The following is a 16,976-nucleotide window of genomic DNA, read 5'->3' as shown; positions in this document are numbered from 1 at the left end:
GTTTGAATAAAACCCGAACTGAAGAAAATTGGTAAGATGCCGTATTTCACCTGTTATGCTTGTGATCATATGGCAACTATCACACTGTCGTCGCTGCTCTGCTTTTACTCTCTTAGGTCCAAGTCTTTTATTATTTTATATATAGTATCTACCCTTCCCATGCAGGTGAAGGGGATCGCCGGCTTACTCCTTTGAAGCCTCGCTGTCAAATTCAGATCTCTTGTTCGGCTTCGTATTTGTCAGTGCGTTTTTCACGTACGTATTATGACCAGCTATATACTGTTCATCCTATTAATTCATGTACACTGCTAGTAAACGTGTTACAGACAAGCTGTGTACACACCTGTAGTGGTCAAGTGTAATGTACATGTAAAATAGTTATAATAGACGTGTGACATAGGAATAGTTAAATCAAGTTATAGACTGGGCAGTCAACTGTGTCCAGCTTGTTAACATGCTGGAGTTAAGTAGATGAAGTGTGGGGATTAACTGTCCACATGTACATTTGACTAATCAGTCAGTGTTTGTAATTAAAGAACAAGTTTATACATGAAACCAGCAACTGTTACTAATAGTTAAGTAAACAAACTAGTGCAGGTATAAATATGGTTTTTACATGTAAAAGGGTTTTGGGAGTTGACCTGTGAGGACCTCAGAGTCTGGTCACTCCCATGTTGTTATGTGTAATAAATGCCTGTTGTTACTGAGAACGCCTTTGAGAATTTCCTATGTACTTTAGACATGGAATGAAGATAAATGACGGTGACCATCCCGGTCGCAATTTTACTTAAGACCCTAACCTCGGTCTTAGTATACTGAACGGTCTTGATTTTCTTGGTATTTCAGCCTCCTCAAACCTTAGAACGCTCATAATATGAGCGACAATATCCCACCATGCTTCTGTTCGTTGCAGCCACTGATGAACAGAGGCTCATTTTTCCCTATAAACGGCTTTGTCTCCCAGCTATCGGAAAATCATTGGAATGACCGAAATACCTCGAAGACAAGGAACATCCATACACAAAATGTTATTGGATGTCGTGTAATACAATTTAAAGTTCTGCATAACAACGTGGCTGACTCCATGTGTGAGCAGCATGGACAAGAGATTAAGGAGATTAGATCTTGTCAGACAGATTTATTGTTTAAGAGAGATGATTTATAGTGAAGTGAACGCTCCTCACACGGAACCAGATATGCACGTGCATGATCCATGATCTTGCTGCACTGTGTATGTGCTCGTATGGATGCTTCGCATGCATGGGCGCCAAACCACGACATTACTTCATTCATTACTTCGTAAGTAATTTGGTATGTCATTTCAATGTGATTTTTCAGATGAAGTCAAAGGTCATGACTTTTTTTCTAAAAAGTCATGCTTCTCATTACAGTTCATATGGTTACGAATCATTAATCATACTTTGTGAAAGTCGGTTTATGAAAGGTTGTTATTAAGTATACATAAACGGGTAACAACTTATTCGATGCAAAGAGATGATCACGGCCCATGAATGATGATTCATAACGATATATTTATTTATTTATTTGATTGGTGTTTTACACCGTACTCAAGAATATTTCACTTATACGACGGCGGCCAGCATTATGGTGGGTGGTAACCGGGCACAGCCCGGCGGAAACCCCCGACCATCCGCAGGTTGCTGCAGGACCTTCCAACTTATAGCTCGAGAGGAAGCCAGCATAACATAAGCTGGACTTGAACTCACAGCGACCGCATTGGTGAGGGGCTCCTGGGTCATTACTCTGCGCTAGCGCGCTAACCGACTGAGCCACGGAGGCCCCCATAACGATATAAGTGTAACTGGGCATATTATCGATATATTTGATTGCTATTTATTGTCATATACATCATTTTGCACGATGGTGTCCATACGAACATTGGCGAAGTTAATAAAAAAAACTTTAATACGTGGAACACAAATTGCCTATAAGGAACGTTACAGCACCTCCTGTGTCCTGTAGTGATTGATTGATTGATTTATTTATTTATTTATTTCATTTTATTGTTGTTTATGCTGTACTAAGGAATATTTCACCTGTACGACAACGGTCAGCATTATGGTGAGAGGAAACCGGGAAGAACCCCTGAGAAACCCACGACCACCCACAGGCTGCTGGCAGACCTTCCCATGGCCGGGGAGAAAGACCGTGATTGAAAGGACAAGCGTTTTAACCACTCCACGACAACCAACTCCCCCGCCAACCCCCAGGCATATTAACTAAGAATTTTGGCGATGCGTTCTCTAGCTATGAAATCTTTTACAGTAAAATAGTGGCAAAAATTGTGACGATAGCCAGCCACGGTTTGTCATCTTTGTTCGGTAAAATAGATGGCTTAATTATATGTAATATGTCATATTCTTAACAATTTGTCGGCCGTATGACAACGAGAATTCGGATGTGTGTACATATACTGTGTCTTCTATAGCAGTGCGAGTCCGTGCCGCCAAAGTGCTGCCGTCATTAAAGCATCATGTCGAAGACACTAGATATGACACCCCCACCCAGTAATTATACAGACACCGGGCCGACAAATCTTGTTTTGTTACTCAAACATCTCAGTGCTGAACCCCAAACGAGGAACCAGCAAGTACCATTTTTAAACCTTGGTTTGACCTGACCCGTGTATGATCCCAGGCTTTATGACTTCAAGGTGGGCGCTCTGACCATTAGTCTACCGAAGCGGACCAGGTATAATGAGAGATTACTCGGCCATCTTTGACGTTTCATGAACACTACTACTTTAAAATTTTACTACTATTTTTACAATGTATTCCTTTGCCGAATTCAAAGAAATTCCTGTCAGAAGTCAGTGCAATGTTTACAAGTTGTTTCTTGTGAGTCGTGAAAACCATATTGTTGATTTATCGGAATAAACCTACATAATCACATTCTATTGTTGTTTAACGCCGTGCAAACTCAGCAATTTTTCACTTAGAGGATTGCACTCAGTTATATGGAGGAAGGAAAACGGAGCCCTTGGTGGGATGAGAAGAGTGATTGGAATGCCCTAGAGGCAACATAGGGAAATGTCGCAACCTTTTCACTTGTAATCTTATAGTTACATTTATATAACACCGATGTGTTAAAGACTCGAGATAGGAGTAACCCAATTTGCTCTTTCATTATGCAACTGAACTATGTAACTCCAAGAAAACTGAATATTTTTAAAATGCTTAATTTGAATAACAGCAGAGCCAAATTAACGTGGTTTGGTGCAAACATGATGGTTGAATACAAACGAAAAATGAGTTGCATGGACGTACCCTCTGGTACTGCCGGAGTCGGTACCGTACCACGCCAACTAAGGTTCACAGGGCATCACTATTTCACTCACAGTGCGTCAAAGAATAGACCGAAACGTCGACGGACACCGTGTACATCAATGGTTCATGTCTACAACCACATGACCTTGCCCTTCTACGATAATGTGACGCAGCATGCACATAATATATTACTTATTAAGAAAAACAACGAAAATAGTGCTAACTTCAACATATCTGCAAAATACCGTTTTATTTAGTATCCCGCCACATGAAAATCAGAACATCATGTGATGTGAAGGACATTTGCTTATTACATCAGACCGTAAGACAACAATATTGGCTCGATCGTCGATTCTGACATAAAACAGTGTATCGTCACTCGTACGAAATATCACCTAAAGATCTGGTGTTACCGACCAAATATACTCTTCATTCAACAAAGTGATTTCATATAAAGTCGCAAAGAAGAAACAAAAAAAAAAGCTGAATATACAGATAATTGCATACAGTTGTAGACCATTGTAACGAAGTCACGCAGTTACCATTTTTCATCATATATATCAACATCATATAGGCCTAAACAGTCACCTATTGATGGTATGATTGTCATAAAGACTGACATCTGTTTTATTGACGTTTGAACCATCAACGGATATCGTGGATATAAACAAATCACGTTTGCATTTGAATCGTCACTCTAGCATCAACAACAGTCAACGGACATCGTATTTTAATTACTGAACTATTGAATTAATAAAGTTTACCATACCTTTTGTGTAAAATATTTCCACAGTGGAAGAGTTTTCCTGAGTCGCTGAGGTAATATTTTCATCTTGTCACTCTCACGTCGTAAACCACAATGGTCGAAACTGACAACGGCCGTAAAATTCAAGTCAAAATAAACTTTGAACATCGGGGAGCAGTAATCTGGGAAATATTTAGAAGGATGGCTGAATATAGAACATTTATTTTCTCAGTAGAATGTGGTTGCAGAATTAAAAAAAATATCTCGCTGGGATTTAGCCATTGCTGTCAGAGCTGCGCTCCTGTCCTACCAGACGGCAACATGCGAGTGCATCTCTCCGTGGACACACCACTCAGATCGGCAATATTTTAGTGTCAGCCAATCAAATCTCTCTCTAGTTCGGCTCGGGAGGCTATAAAAGGAGCTGACCACATTCATCCTGGTAGATGGTGGCCCGGTGTAAAGTGCAAGGCGATGCAAAAACATCGACACGCAATTAACGGGAGGTAAAACTCCATTAGGACTAGCAAACCTAGCAGTAAAATCCCTCGCTCACTGCAAACCGATAATCATTCAGTTTGGCGTTTCGCTAAACTAGTCCTGGGGAGCATCCAGTGTTTAGTGCACATTTTAGGGAGCATCCTTTTTTTATTATTTGCGAATTAAGTTGCTGTGAGTTCACAACTTAATGGTGGCTAGCCCGCGGACTCTCGAATCATGGGAATTGAGTGATCATTCAGTTTGGAGTTTGGCAAGCTAGGTTTAGGGACAATTCAGTTTCTAAGGAATGGTTAGGGGCCCAGTTTCACGAAGCTCTCTTAGCGTAACTACCATGACGATGTAATACCAACATTACTGGTTGTCATGGTAGTTAAGTGAACGTAACGTTAATAGTGCTTAGTGAAACCGGGCCCAGAACTGTGGCTAGCATTCTGGACTTGCAATGATCAAAGCATTATTGAAGGCTGGACTGAAAGTGACAATCATCAGTTTTGAATTGAATAGTGAACACTGGTTATGAGTGACAATCATCATTTTGGAACTGAATACTAAACACTGGGTATGAGCACTTCATAAGGGACTTTAGGTTACAAACTAAAGCACATTAGGATTACAGAACTAAACTTTGGCTCATAAACTAAAACTGTTGAGAATTTTGTATGTATCATCTTAACTAGGGATCCATAGTAATGAATATACGTTGAACACTGGAATTGTATTTCATATTAGAATAAATTCACCGTTCGAGTTTCTAGTTGAAATTCTGTAAGGATCTTGCCTCTTAATACTTCTAATAACCAGAGCATATAACACACATACAGCGGTGTCTCCAGCTGCAGGAAGATTTTGAGAAATCACTGAGTGTAATCATATCGGTCGGATTATACAAACTGACAAGATCATAACAGAATTCAGAAAATCATTCAATTCTCTGACATATGGTTTCTAGCAGTTAACTTGTCTATAAAGATCCATTATCTAGAGTTTCTCTACAGACGGCTGTTATACGGCAGCATTTGAATTTTTCTACCCGAGTAAAATTGTGTTAAAAGATCATATTCTAGGGTGGTCTGTTGTGATCCAGAAGGTACCAGTTACGTGATATGTATACTGTTTGCCTGAAATAATTCGTTTCAGGGTCAAATCAGTGAATGCTTTCATAGATCTTTATGTATAGCCTACCAGTATGAAATGTCGCAGCCTGTTGTGTTTTAAGTAGCAAAAACCTGATGTGACGTCACTGGTCCCGTTGTGGTCAGAAAAGCCACCATAGAATACAATATTCAAATGCATTTTAGTAGGTTAAACAAATGGTAAAAACAGAAATCCAAGTGTTTTCTTGGACGGTTTTAATGGTCTTTCAGCTATTCCATTATACTCATCTTGGACGGTTTTAATGTTGGAGTTGTTATCCATAAGTAATGCCTCTGTCAATCTATACCATCCCAATTCCTAAATGCCTCTGAAAGAAGCCATACGTCATCAACATGGAGATGCGGCAATTGCGGACATCAACAAGCTCAACAAATCAGAGAAAATCTATGTCAAAACCAGCAACCACCTAACCTTTTTGATGAAATGTAGGAACAACAACCTGACACCCAATGGACTTACCTTGAAATGCCCAGTGCATTCACATGCAGAAAAGAAGATTATTAACACAGCCAGCAAATTACTAGTGAAAGAGAGAATCCAACATCACCGGAACACCAAAGCAAGAACCTTAACCACCATTACCTAGCTGCAGGAGAAACTAAGGTCGACCCTTAGTGATCATCATTACAAATCATTGCGACAGGCACAAACAAACAGCAACCAACGGCTTGACCAGAAAATTAAAGGATCTCAAAAAAGAAAGTTTGAACTTCTGTCTAAGCACACTAACAGAGAGAGTACTCAACGGCCCACTAGTCACAATAGCAGAACCGTCATCAATCTAAGCAGTCGGACCCTCACACCCAATGAAGCGACATTACTGGCTAAGGGTTTGAACTACATTCCTACCCAGAACAAAATCCCCAGAGATGATTTTGTGTCAGCTATAGAAAAAGGTCTTCAACAACTCGTCCCTGGAGGTAATGTTGATTACATCCGACACCAAATCAGCGACATTCTCATCAAAGCACCCAAGCAAAAACCAAATATCAACCGAGAAGAAAGAACGGCCATCAAGAACCTACGCTCCGATAATACCATCACCATCGCCCCTTCAGACAAAGGAAGAGCCGCAGTTATACCTGACAAGAACAAATTCAACCAACTAGTCAACGACATGCTCAGCGACACAACGACATACGGGCAAATAACCAAAGACCCCACACCGAAACTAGAAAGAGAATTTAGGGCAAAACTCAAAGCCCTGCAGAACAGCAATGAAATCGACATCCAACTGTACCGAAAGCTCAACACAACGCACCCCAGAGCACCTTACGCCAGGGCAACCATCAAAGTTCATAAGAACGAGATCAAAGCCCGACTCCTGATCTGCTCCAGAGGCACTGTCCACTACGACACGGCACAGTACCTCACTAAACTCCTCTGGGCAAAACTTCCAAATCTTACATCAAAGACTCAGCAGAATTTTGTAACAAAATTAAAGACATTCCAGGCACAGCCCAACTGATCAGTTACGACGTCATCGACCTATTTACCAATATCCCTAGAGAAGAATCCCTAGACATCATACGACAGAAGCTGAACAGCGGACAACACCCTCTCAACACAGCCATGAAACCTGACAGCATAATCAGCCTTCTGGACTCGGGTATGCATTCCACCTATTTCACGTGGGGGGATGACATATATGAACAACTCCACGGTTTACCGATGGGATCCCCGCTATCACCACTTAATTATCTCCGAAATATACATGACAGAATTTGAGAACAAAGCCTTAGCTGCAAGCCCCATCAAACCGTTGTGTTGGTTCCGTAAGGTAGATGACACATTCGTAGCACTAAACAAAACGAACACACTCAGACCAATACGTGAATTACCAATCTAGCCAACCTAATCGGATCAAGAGAGGAATAATATCTACCCTAACAAAACGAGCCCTACAGATGTCCAGCATCAACCTCCAAGAAGAAATAAATCACATCAAAACTGCCTTCACCACCCAAAACCGATACCCCCTACAATTAGTGGAGAGAACGATCAGTAAAACCCTCAACCCGGCTAACAAGACCAGAGCAACGAGACCCGACCACCCCAATATATATATAACCATTCCGTATATAGGCACCCCAAGCTATCAGGTAAGAAGACTCCTGGATGACAAACTGAACATACAAACAACGTCTGCCTCCGCCTCTAACCTTAAAACCCTACTCAAAGCCAATGGAAAGAAACGTCCAACCCATAGGGAAGAACCCAAAGGATCTGTGTACTGCATTTATTGTGAATGTCAACAGCAATACACTGGAGAAACCGGTAGACCACTCAATATCAGAATTGCAGAGCACAAGGCCTCAGTAGAAAAATTAGATGGAAAATCAGCCCTCAGTGACCACATCAGAGCCCATCCAGAACACCAACTCCAATGGAACACAGTTCATACCCTACAAAACAACCAGTCAGACTACAAAAGAAGGAAACTGTTGGAAGCCATCATGATCCGACGATACAATCCACAGCTTAACCGAGACAGCGGGTACCACCTACCGAGCGCCTACAATGACCTCATCAGATTAGACAGTGACCGCCTTAAACCCTGAAGCCACTAACCCTGAAGTTATTATCTATGTTACATTGTTGCCTGATTTTGACACCACCCACTCTCTTACTGTATATATGTTGTCTTGTATATCATATGGTTTGATAACGACGTAAGAACCTACATCGAAACGTCACCAACACAATAAATCCAGGAGTTGTTATCCATAAGTAATGCCTCTGTCAATCAAGGAGTGGCTTTGCCTTTAATGTTATTTCTTAAATCCTACAGCATATTCCTTATTTTCATACCGATATAGGCCTGTATAAGCTAATTTTGCGAAAGCATTTGGATGTAATTATATATAGAGAGAGACAAACTATCATTTGACGAGAAGAAAAATTAAAATCGTCATTCGATGTTGCTGGCTGATGCAGGTAGTTCTGACATGGTTACCTCCCCTGAGAGAAATACCGCGCATTAGTTGTCATGCGCAGAAATAACGCGCGGAAAAGGAAAATCCTTGTTGTTTATGTGATGCTCTGGAGAAGGATTCTAAAAGAAAAAGTTAAGTCATTTCGTTAAAGAATGCTTGGCATCGTGGAAGATGGTGAGATTGAGGCGGTAAGTGTGGGTAACGCATCTAGTACGCCTTTACAATGATGCCGATGGCGATGTTACTAGGACTTTGAGAGGGACTAGACACTAGATAACAGCTAGCCCGAAAGACTCCTTTTCTCATACTGGCCTAGCGTCGTCGGAGTCTCGAAGCTTACAATACGTACTCAACTAACATCCAAGCCGATTGCGTTTGTTATCGAACGAGCCTCGCTCAAGTAAAAAATCTGGTACTATTAGGACACCCTTTTTTCAGCACTATTAACATCGGAGGGATAGGAGAAAATGAAAGGATGTTTGAACACCATTTTTCACATTTCTGGCTAACCCTCTGCTTGTGTATTACATATTTCACGTGGCACAAAACTAGAGCTCAGTGATCTTGCACGAATATAAAATAAAACGGTGCTGCCAAGGTATTGATATTGTTCAATTTGCGTAACGCCAAATATTACTGGAAGGTTGAAACTGTAATCCAGAATTCCACTTGAGAGCCAGACATGTGAACTGTAAAGGATGTTAATAATGAAATGTCAGCATTTAAATATTTAACTGAAACTAATTTTTTCTGAAAACTGGTCAGGCAGATACTTTGAGGTTTGAGAAAAGATAGGCTTTTTGAACACCAGCTGGCAGTGGAAAGTAAGTTTGCCTTTGCTTTGAAGATGGACAGGAGGTTAAGCAGCAGTCTGTCAACCAGTTCATCCAAAATATTTGATGAGTAATATACCGTTCTTATATTCTACCATTCAGCAAGTGGATAAATTTACTGCAAATGGGTTTCCATCGGTGTAGGTGTGAAGGGGAATTTAGTCAGTTACATATTAAACTACACAGTCTGAGTATACAGTCTTTTTACCACAGCTCGTGCAGCCACAGCTGCGCGTTGGTCACTGCAATTTTTTTTAAAAAAAAAATTATGTCACAGGGATTTCCCGAAGTTGACCTACAACTGAGAATCAGGCTTTATTTATCAGTGGGTGCTCGAGTAAAGAATGACGATAGAACTCTATTATGAGTCACAGGACGGGTATATGCAAGCATATTATCACACTTTAATGTAGTTGTACTTGAAGTGGCTTACATACTGTTATTGACTTACAGGCACATGTATCTGGAAAGCCAAGTGTCAAGACTGATGAGGACAGCCTGGATAAAGCCGACTCGGGGATCTATGATGAGCACAATGCAGAGAAACCATCTGACACAATCGATGACCAACTGGATTGTGGTCAGTATTGCTTTGAGTTTGTTTTTCAGGGTATGAAAAAAAAAATGTATTCAAAGAAAAGCAGGAATCTTATTTGTATCAGTCTGTTTGCTGGACCTGAGCAAGTGTTGTAGAGTGTCATGTCAACTCATACCATACACCACCAAGTCAGTCTGTCTGCAATAGTCAAATATATAGCCGAATTTTTTTTTCAAAGATGCGAACTGATATTAAAATCTACAGTTATTTATGAATTAATCTATTTCATTTGAACAGATCAGAGTGATGATGATGATGATCATGTGGTCCGAAGAAAAAGTCAAAAAAAGGTCAGCATTCTGTGTAGCGTATTTTTAATTATAAATTCAGTATGAGAATACTATTCTGAACGTAAAACCTCATTCATTCATCTAAGGGAACGATGTTCTGTTAAACTATTGGTACCAGTGTGAAATGTGTCTCATTGGGGTTTTCTTTCCTTCTAAAATGATAAACCAGAGGGTGATTGACCCAGTCAACGGTCAGTAAGGTTCCTTATGTAATAATTGTTTGGCAATGAGCATCGAATGTAATTGTGTTAAACTTATTTGTCTTTATTATCTGTAGGCTTTACTTGTTTATTGTGAGTAGCAAATGGGTTACTAGCATTCTGTGTTAAGTTGTTGTAACTTCATCTTTGATGACAACAATGGGTAATCTCAACCAAGACTAATCAGAAATTATTGGTAGATTGACAGTAATTTCATTGTAATCAATGTATTTGGCATGTTGAGGTTTTCCATATATTGTTTTGAGAAGAAAAGATTTGATTTAGATATGAATACCTTATTTTATTTACCAAAGAAAAAATGAAAATTTAATAATAATAAAATTGTCTCTTTTTCCAGTCGCTCCTCAACCTCTCCGCTGATGAAGATGATAGCTGTGGTGTAGTTGATGGTAAGAAAGGTACATGTTATTGTTTTGAGCTCTCATGATTAAAAGAGATGTCAACATGAGACCAAATGTACATGTATGTTCGTATCCATTAAGTGTAGTATATATTTAAAAAGCGTACTTTTTTTTTTTGGAATGTTTGACTGGAATATTGCATTTCAGAGTATTAAAGCAAAAATACCAACTTCCAGAAATTTGTGCATCCATTTTATCAGCTAATTATAGCATTCTCAGATTTGACCAACCGAGTGGAATTTATTATGTTAACATGACAATGCATTGGTTTCCATTGTAACCTTACAAGAGCCTTGCTCACCTGTTAAAGCCTATGTGCTTAGGGAAGGAGTTCTGCAGCATAAGGTTCCCAATTTGTTTAGGATGATTTAGCTCATGGTCTTGTAAAACATGCCACATTTAAATATGCATGGTTATATTATTTTTTGTCTTTTTTTTTTAAAGAGATAAGTGTGTATAATATTGACTACTCTGACTCACAGAACTTGAAATACCTATCTACTATTCAGAGGTGAAGCCTCCTAACAGGAGTGTCGATTTTCTTGTTTTCAGATCCACAAGGTAATCTTACCAAAGATATCCTGGTGACCAGAAAGTTGGTTAGTTTGTTTGCCATTACCTGGCTGTTGACAGTATGATTTGTTAGACCTGTACATTAAAAAATCTGAAATAGCTGATAAACATCCCTTAATTCTGTTGATGTGTGTGGATTTGCAAAATAACCACACCCCCAAATCTTTAAAGTTATGAGCTCAACCATCTGCACGTAACTCTTTATCACTCTTAGTTTGCTGAATTACTTCTTTGTAGCACTTTCACAAAACTTTTAGCCAAACTTTACACAGACTGATTGATTCAGTAGATTGCATTGTACTTTTCCCCTTTTTTGAAAAGGTTGAAGAATTTGGCTAAGTAATTTTTCCAGATTTTGAACAAAGCCTGCAATGCATATACCTATAGAAAAATCAGATTGAAGTCGGCTAGTTTGGACCTATACAGTGGAGAAAGACAAATTTGAATGAAGCATGTGGCTTGCTGTAGCCTATAAAATTCATTGTGTGTCACATAAACATTTTTTTTATGTACTTTAAATCCCTAAAGTATAACATGAGATGCAAATTGAAAACATAATTCATAACATTTGTATTTTTTAAATAGGGGCACATGTTGTTCATGGAAATTATAAAATAACCTGTAATTATTGGGTAACATCCCTCATATATGTCAAAACCTGCACTGTGTCTGATAGACTTTGTTGAAAATTTGAGTTACTACATGTATTACATTGGTTGTGACTCTAATTATTTTATCATTATAAGAGCTATTTGGTCTGCAATTCCGATATACATGTTGTAGCTAATTGGTCTTGATTTATAGCTGCTTTATGTGTCTTTCCGCAGACAACAGAGGAAGCATTGACTCAGGTGACAAATCAGGAGTCTGATGAAGGTATGTATTCAGATGTACAAGCTAGTGTTGGTCTAACTGTAGGTTACTTCATATAATCATATCTTTGCCATTTTTTTATTAGGAACTTTTATGCAATAACTGTAACTATATTGAAACGATAGTAGATAGATAAAAATGATTGTACTGTGTGAAGCTGTTAATCAGCCACATAGACACTTGCTGTATAGTGGTAGCACTTCTTAGCATGATAACTAAATAATTTAATGGTGTAAAACCCTCAGCAATTTAAATAATTTTAGGGTTAGAGAAGAGAGATGATACGGATAGTGATGAGGATGGAATGTCATTGTCAGCTGTCCTTTTAAAGAAAAAGGTAAGTCTGTGCAACATTATGTGTAAAGAATAGCACTGAGGTATTTTAAGGAAGGCGTAGATTGACCTTGTGACATGGAGTATCGTGGTTTTTGGCGACTGGGAGCATAGTAGCGGTTGCTTTTTCTAAGTTGATCTACACAGACTTGCGATCACCGACAGTTGCTTACTTCAGAGTTGAATATGATCTACATTTCTGGGACTTAAGCATCCAGTTGTACTGAGTTGTGTTAATCTATGAGTGCTCATTTTCACAAGGTTTTTGTCAAAGTTTTTTGACATAAGCAGTTGGACCCAGTTTCTCAGGATTGCAAGTCAACCTACGCCTGGCTTAAAGTCTTAACATAAGTGTCAAGGTTACAGTTACAAGTAATTACATCTGTTATCATTTAATCTGTTGTCAGTTACAAGTAATTACATCTGTTATCATGTTATTTGTTATCAGTTACGAGTAATTACATATGTTATCATGTTGTCTGTTGTCAATTACGATTAATTTCATCTCTTATCATGTAAAACTGGTGGTTGATATAAAACGATGGAATAAAGATAAATCTCTCAACCTTACTTATTACCTTATGTATTGTAATAATATGAAATAATATCTGTTTGAATGCTTCTGTTAGAAAAGTCGCATTAAGAGGGGAACATTTCTTGGGAATGATGATGATGACAGTTGTGATTCAGGTAAGCTCAAATATGTTTTATATTCAAATTGTAAATCCGTATATTTTTTTTGCCTTTTGAGTGAGTGAGTGCTTGGGGTTTAACGTCGTACTCAACAATTTTTCAGTCATATGACGACGAAGGAATCCTTAGGGTGCATGTACGTGTAATGTGCCTCCTTGTTGCAGGACGGATTTCCACCGCTCTTTTATTTAGTGCTGCTTCACTGAGACGACTTACCGAAGCCAAGTAAGTCGCCCCGCCTGAGCCATTATACTAATACGGGTCAACCAGTCGTTGCACTATCCCCTTCATGCTGAACGCCAAGCGAGGAAGTTACAACTTCCTCTTTTAAAATCTTAGGTGTGACTCGATCAAGGATTGATCCTGGATCTACCGGTCCCGAAGCGGACGCTCTACCAACTGTGCTATCTGGGGCGTTTTTTTGCCTTTTGATCACGTGCTCACATTGTCAATGCAGAAATGATGTGTGTATTGATAACTTTCCACTGTCGTCGTAATATGGACATTGCCCACTGCCACAATTCATAAATGTGGTTGTGATAACCAAGAAATGTGGTATTATATTATTGCAATGTTTCTGAAAGCCATCATTGTTTGTTTTTGTTTAGCAAAGGGAAGAGATGAGGAGGATGAAAGCAATGCAGTAAGACTTTTTTTTTGTTTGTTTTAAACCAAAACAGTCCAAAAATGTTAGGTGTGCGTAGCTTAGTTTCATTTTGACCCCAAGTTCCAGTTTTGAATGTAGGTTTTGTCCAGGTATGGTATTAGTAGAAGTGTGATAAGTCAGGTTGTGGCAGATTGTGTTGTCTAAATGTGTTACAAGTCCTTTAATATTTGATTTGTATTATTAATCATTGTTGAATGTAAGTTGTATATTCTGTATTTACTGTATGCAAATCAAATTTGCTGTGCTCAAATGACCTTCCAAGATATGTCCTGAAAGTTTCTCTAATTTTTGTCAGGGGAAAATGACCTTTGACAGCACAATCTTTGATGCAGAGACTGACAGTGATGAGGATGGTAGGTCCTTGATGTTTACTCAGTTAATAAAGTAATAAACATGAGATTTATTGCGTAACACTCAATTTCCATTTTCCATGTGCTGTTGGGATGTTAACTTCATGGATAGACTCCACAAAGCTAGAATTGCATTGCAATTTATCGCATGTTACTGTATATTTGTCAATATGAAAGTTAAGCCTGTTTTAAAATAATTTAACTCTGTGTCCAATAGTTTTTGCATGGAAGATTGAATTTATTGTACTTGATGACTTTTATCAGACCTGTCTAGTTGTACAATTTTGGCATAGTTTTTACGCCAATCATGTAGAACATCCGACTGTATGCCAAAGAAGTATAAAAAATGCTTAGACACCATGCATAGACATACACCATAGAAAAAAATAAAAGCCAAAGTCTGATTGCGTTTTTATACAAGTTCGTTTTTAGTATCAGATCCAATGGTTTAGCATTCACATTACAGCGAGGATTTAGTAGGAAACCCCCAACTTAATAAATAATTAATTAATATAGCTGAAATGTAGTGTGCAAAGTGTTTCGTCTGTTGACTCTTTTCGTTCTGTCTTTTTATGTCAACCCTTGTTATTGAGCATGCTTTTCCCAGCAACATGGCTGGCGATTAAATGCTTGTCACTGATGTGCACGAAGAAAGCGGATGTAAAAGCTTTAAGTCACTTACAGTGAGAAATTCTTGAACAAGCACTCCTTAATTCTCAAAATTACAGCAGAAATTACAACTGGAAAATCCACATCCTTACATGATCAGTGCAGGTCCCCCGGTCTAGAGTGGCTGTCACACTCAATGAATTCAAGATTGCTTCTGTCACAAGTATTTTAGGGTATCCATTTATGTGACATTTGTTCAAATCTGCAATATTTTTTTACAGCGCAAGAAGCAAATCGTCAAAAAAAGCCTGATCACAGAAAATACACAGAACACATCAAAACTTATGCACCAGCTAAACATGCTATATCCATAATAACATCATTATTTTCACAATTTTCCTCCTTATGACCTAAACTAACACACCAAAAATGTCTTTTGTTTTCCTCTGGGACACCTTAGTCCCATTTTTGAAAATTCCAGACATCTCTGTTTTAGTGACACAAGTAAAAGGTTACCCTAATTAAAACTTTTTGGCATTGGTGTTTTTATTTGTAGTGAATTCAAAGAAGGGTTAAAAATATATTTGCCGTATTGTTGTCATGATTTTGTACACATAAAATTTTATTTGTACACGTAAACGTGAGTGTTTGTACATATTACATTCACTAGGGGTAGGCAGGTCTGCTTTTATAAAAGCACTGTATGACCCATTTTTTGTCATTTCACACTAAAGACCCTGGATCCTTGGGTTAGAGTAATGTACATGTATGTATATGTACATTTCAGGAAATGTGAGAAAGCATGATGATTCTGATGATGAAAGTAGCATGGAGTCTGATAATCGGGGCTATTCTGAGTCAGACCGAGAAGAGCAGCCAATCAGTGACAAACTCAAAGCCAGGCTGAAAAAGGTGAACTTTTCAGTATAATATTCTTTGCTTAGTGTGAAGGAAAAAAAAGGGAAACTGGAAAGACCTTCGCATTACTTTTTAATTTTGACATTACTGACACAAAAAGTAGCTCATAAAGCTCATCTTAGAATTCAAAGATTTTACTGCATTTTATGTAGCCTAGAAAAAATCTAAAATGGATGATGGTAACTAGAAATAGTGGTCTACCCACTAACTTTTACTTAAAGGACAAGACGGCACCTGGCTAAAACATATTTCATTTGAAAGCAGGATTTTCGTAGCCTTTACCCGTTGAGTCCATGAAGTGAGATATGATAACACAGGACTACTGCATTTGACATCATTTTGTAGATTGTTTACAACAGTTTAGTTACGTATAGCTGTGGGGCCATTTCACACAGTGTTGTTCGGCAGGTCTGTATCATGTACAGGTCACCACAGACATAAAATTAGTTGATTTACAAGCCGTGTAATATACAACGGTGTCGGACATTAGCATACTGTCTTGGCCCAAATCGCATTAATCTCCCCAGTAGGCCTTAGGCCTACTTAGACATGCTGTTCAAATTATACAAATACATTTTACCGTTTAGTCAGCAGCTTCTAAATAAATATCAGAGTCAGTGAAAAGTTTAATTGGGATGCAGAAGGTTGATGTGAATAAGAAGACTCACTGGGCTCACCAGACAGTGCTTAAAATCAACTAAATCTTATGATGTAATTTTTTAAGTTTATTAGAATGGAGAAATTAAAATTTTGCTCCTTTGTCTTTCTTGCATATCAGGGAGGATTTTTCTTTCTGTTTCCTTTTATAAAATACAGTGAAATTATTGAAACACCATGTTCAAGCCAAGGTGCTTTCTCTGATGTTTGTGATAACTAGGTCAGCACTGCTCTCATCTTAGAGGCCACCACCATAAAACTGAAGCATAAAATTGTATGACAGTTGAATGCCAAGATCAGCCTCAGAGGTGCTTAGATTTAGTTCCATTTGTTTCA

General features: G+C 38.6%; 1 protein-coding gene across 1 annotated transcript in view; it reads left to right on the top strand.

Moving 5' to 3' along the window:
- Window positions 1–8,698: 8,698 nt before the first annotated feature.
- Window positions 8,699–16,976, top strand: part of LOC135469394 (claspin-like) — a 34,116-nt gene continuing 25,838 nt past the window's right edge. The window contains exons 1-11 of the mRNA XM_064748031.1: window positions 8,699–8,812; window positions 9,911–10,037; window positions 10,293–10,345; window positions 10,904–10,955; window positions 11,520–11,599; window positions 12,368–12,416; window positions 12,677–12,750; window positions 13,376–13,436; window positions 14,048–14,082; window positions 14,402–14,459; window positions 15,853–15,977. Coding sequence (XP_064604101.1) covers window positions 8,777–8,812; window positions 9,911–10,037; window positions 10,293–10,345; window positions 10,904–10,955; window positions 11,520–11,599; window positions 12,368–12,416; window positions 12,677–12,750; window positions 13,376–13,436; window positions 14,048–14,082; window positions 14,402–14,459; window positions 15,853–15,977 — 750 coding nt within the window. The 5' untranslated portion in view covers window positions 8,699–8,776. The remainder of the gene's footprint in view (window positions 8,813–9,910; window positions 10,038–10,292; window positions 10,346–10,903; window positions 10,956–11,519; window positions 11,600–12,367; window positions 12,417–12,676; window positions 12,751–13,375; window positions 13,437–14,047; window positions 14,083–14,401; window positions 14,460–15,852; window positions 15,978–16,976) is intronic.

The sequence above is a fragment of the Liolophura sinensis genome, chromosome 6, assembly GCF_032854445.1.
Source record: "Liolophura sinensis isolate JHLJ2023 chromosome 6, CUHK_Ljap_v2, whole genome shotgun sequence".
NCBI classification, from domain to species: Eukaryota; Metazoa; Mollusca; class Polyplacophora; order Chitonida; family Chitonidae; genus Liolophura; species Liolophura sinensis.
Note: the sequence above shows the minus strand (reverse complement) of the source record. Positions and strands in the feature narration are given on the sequence as shown.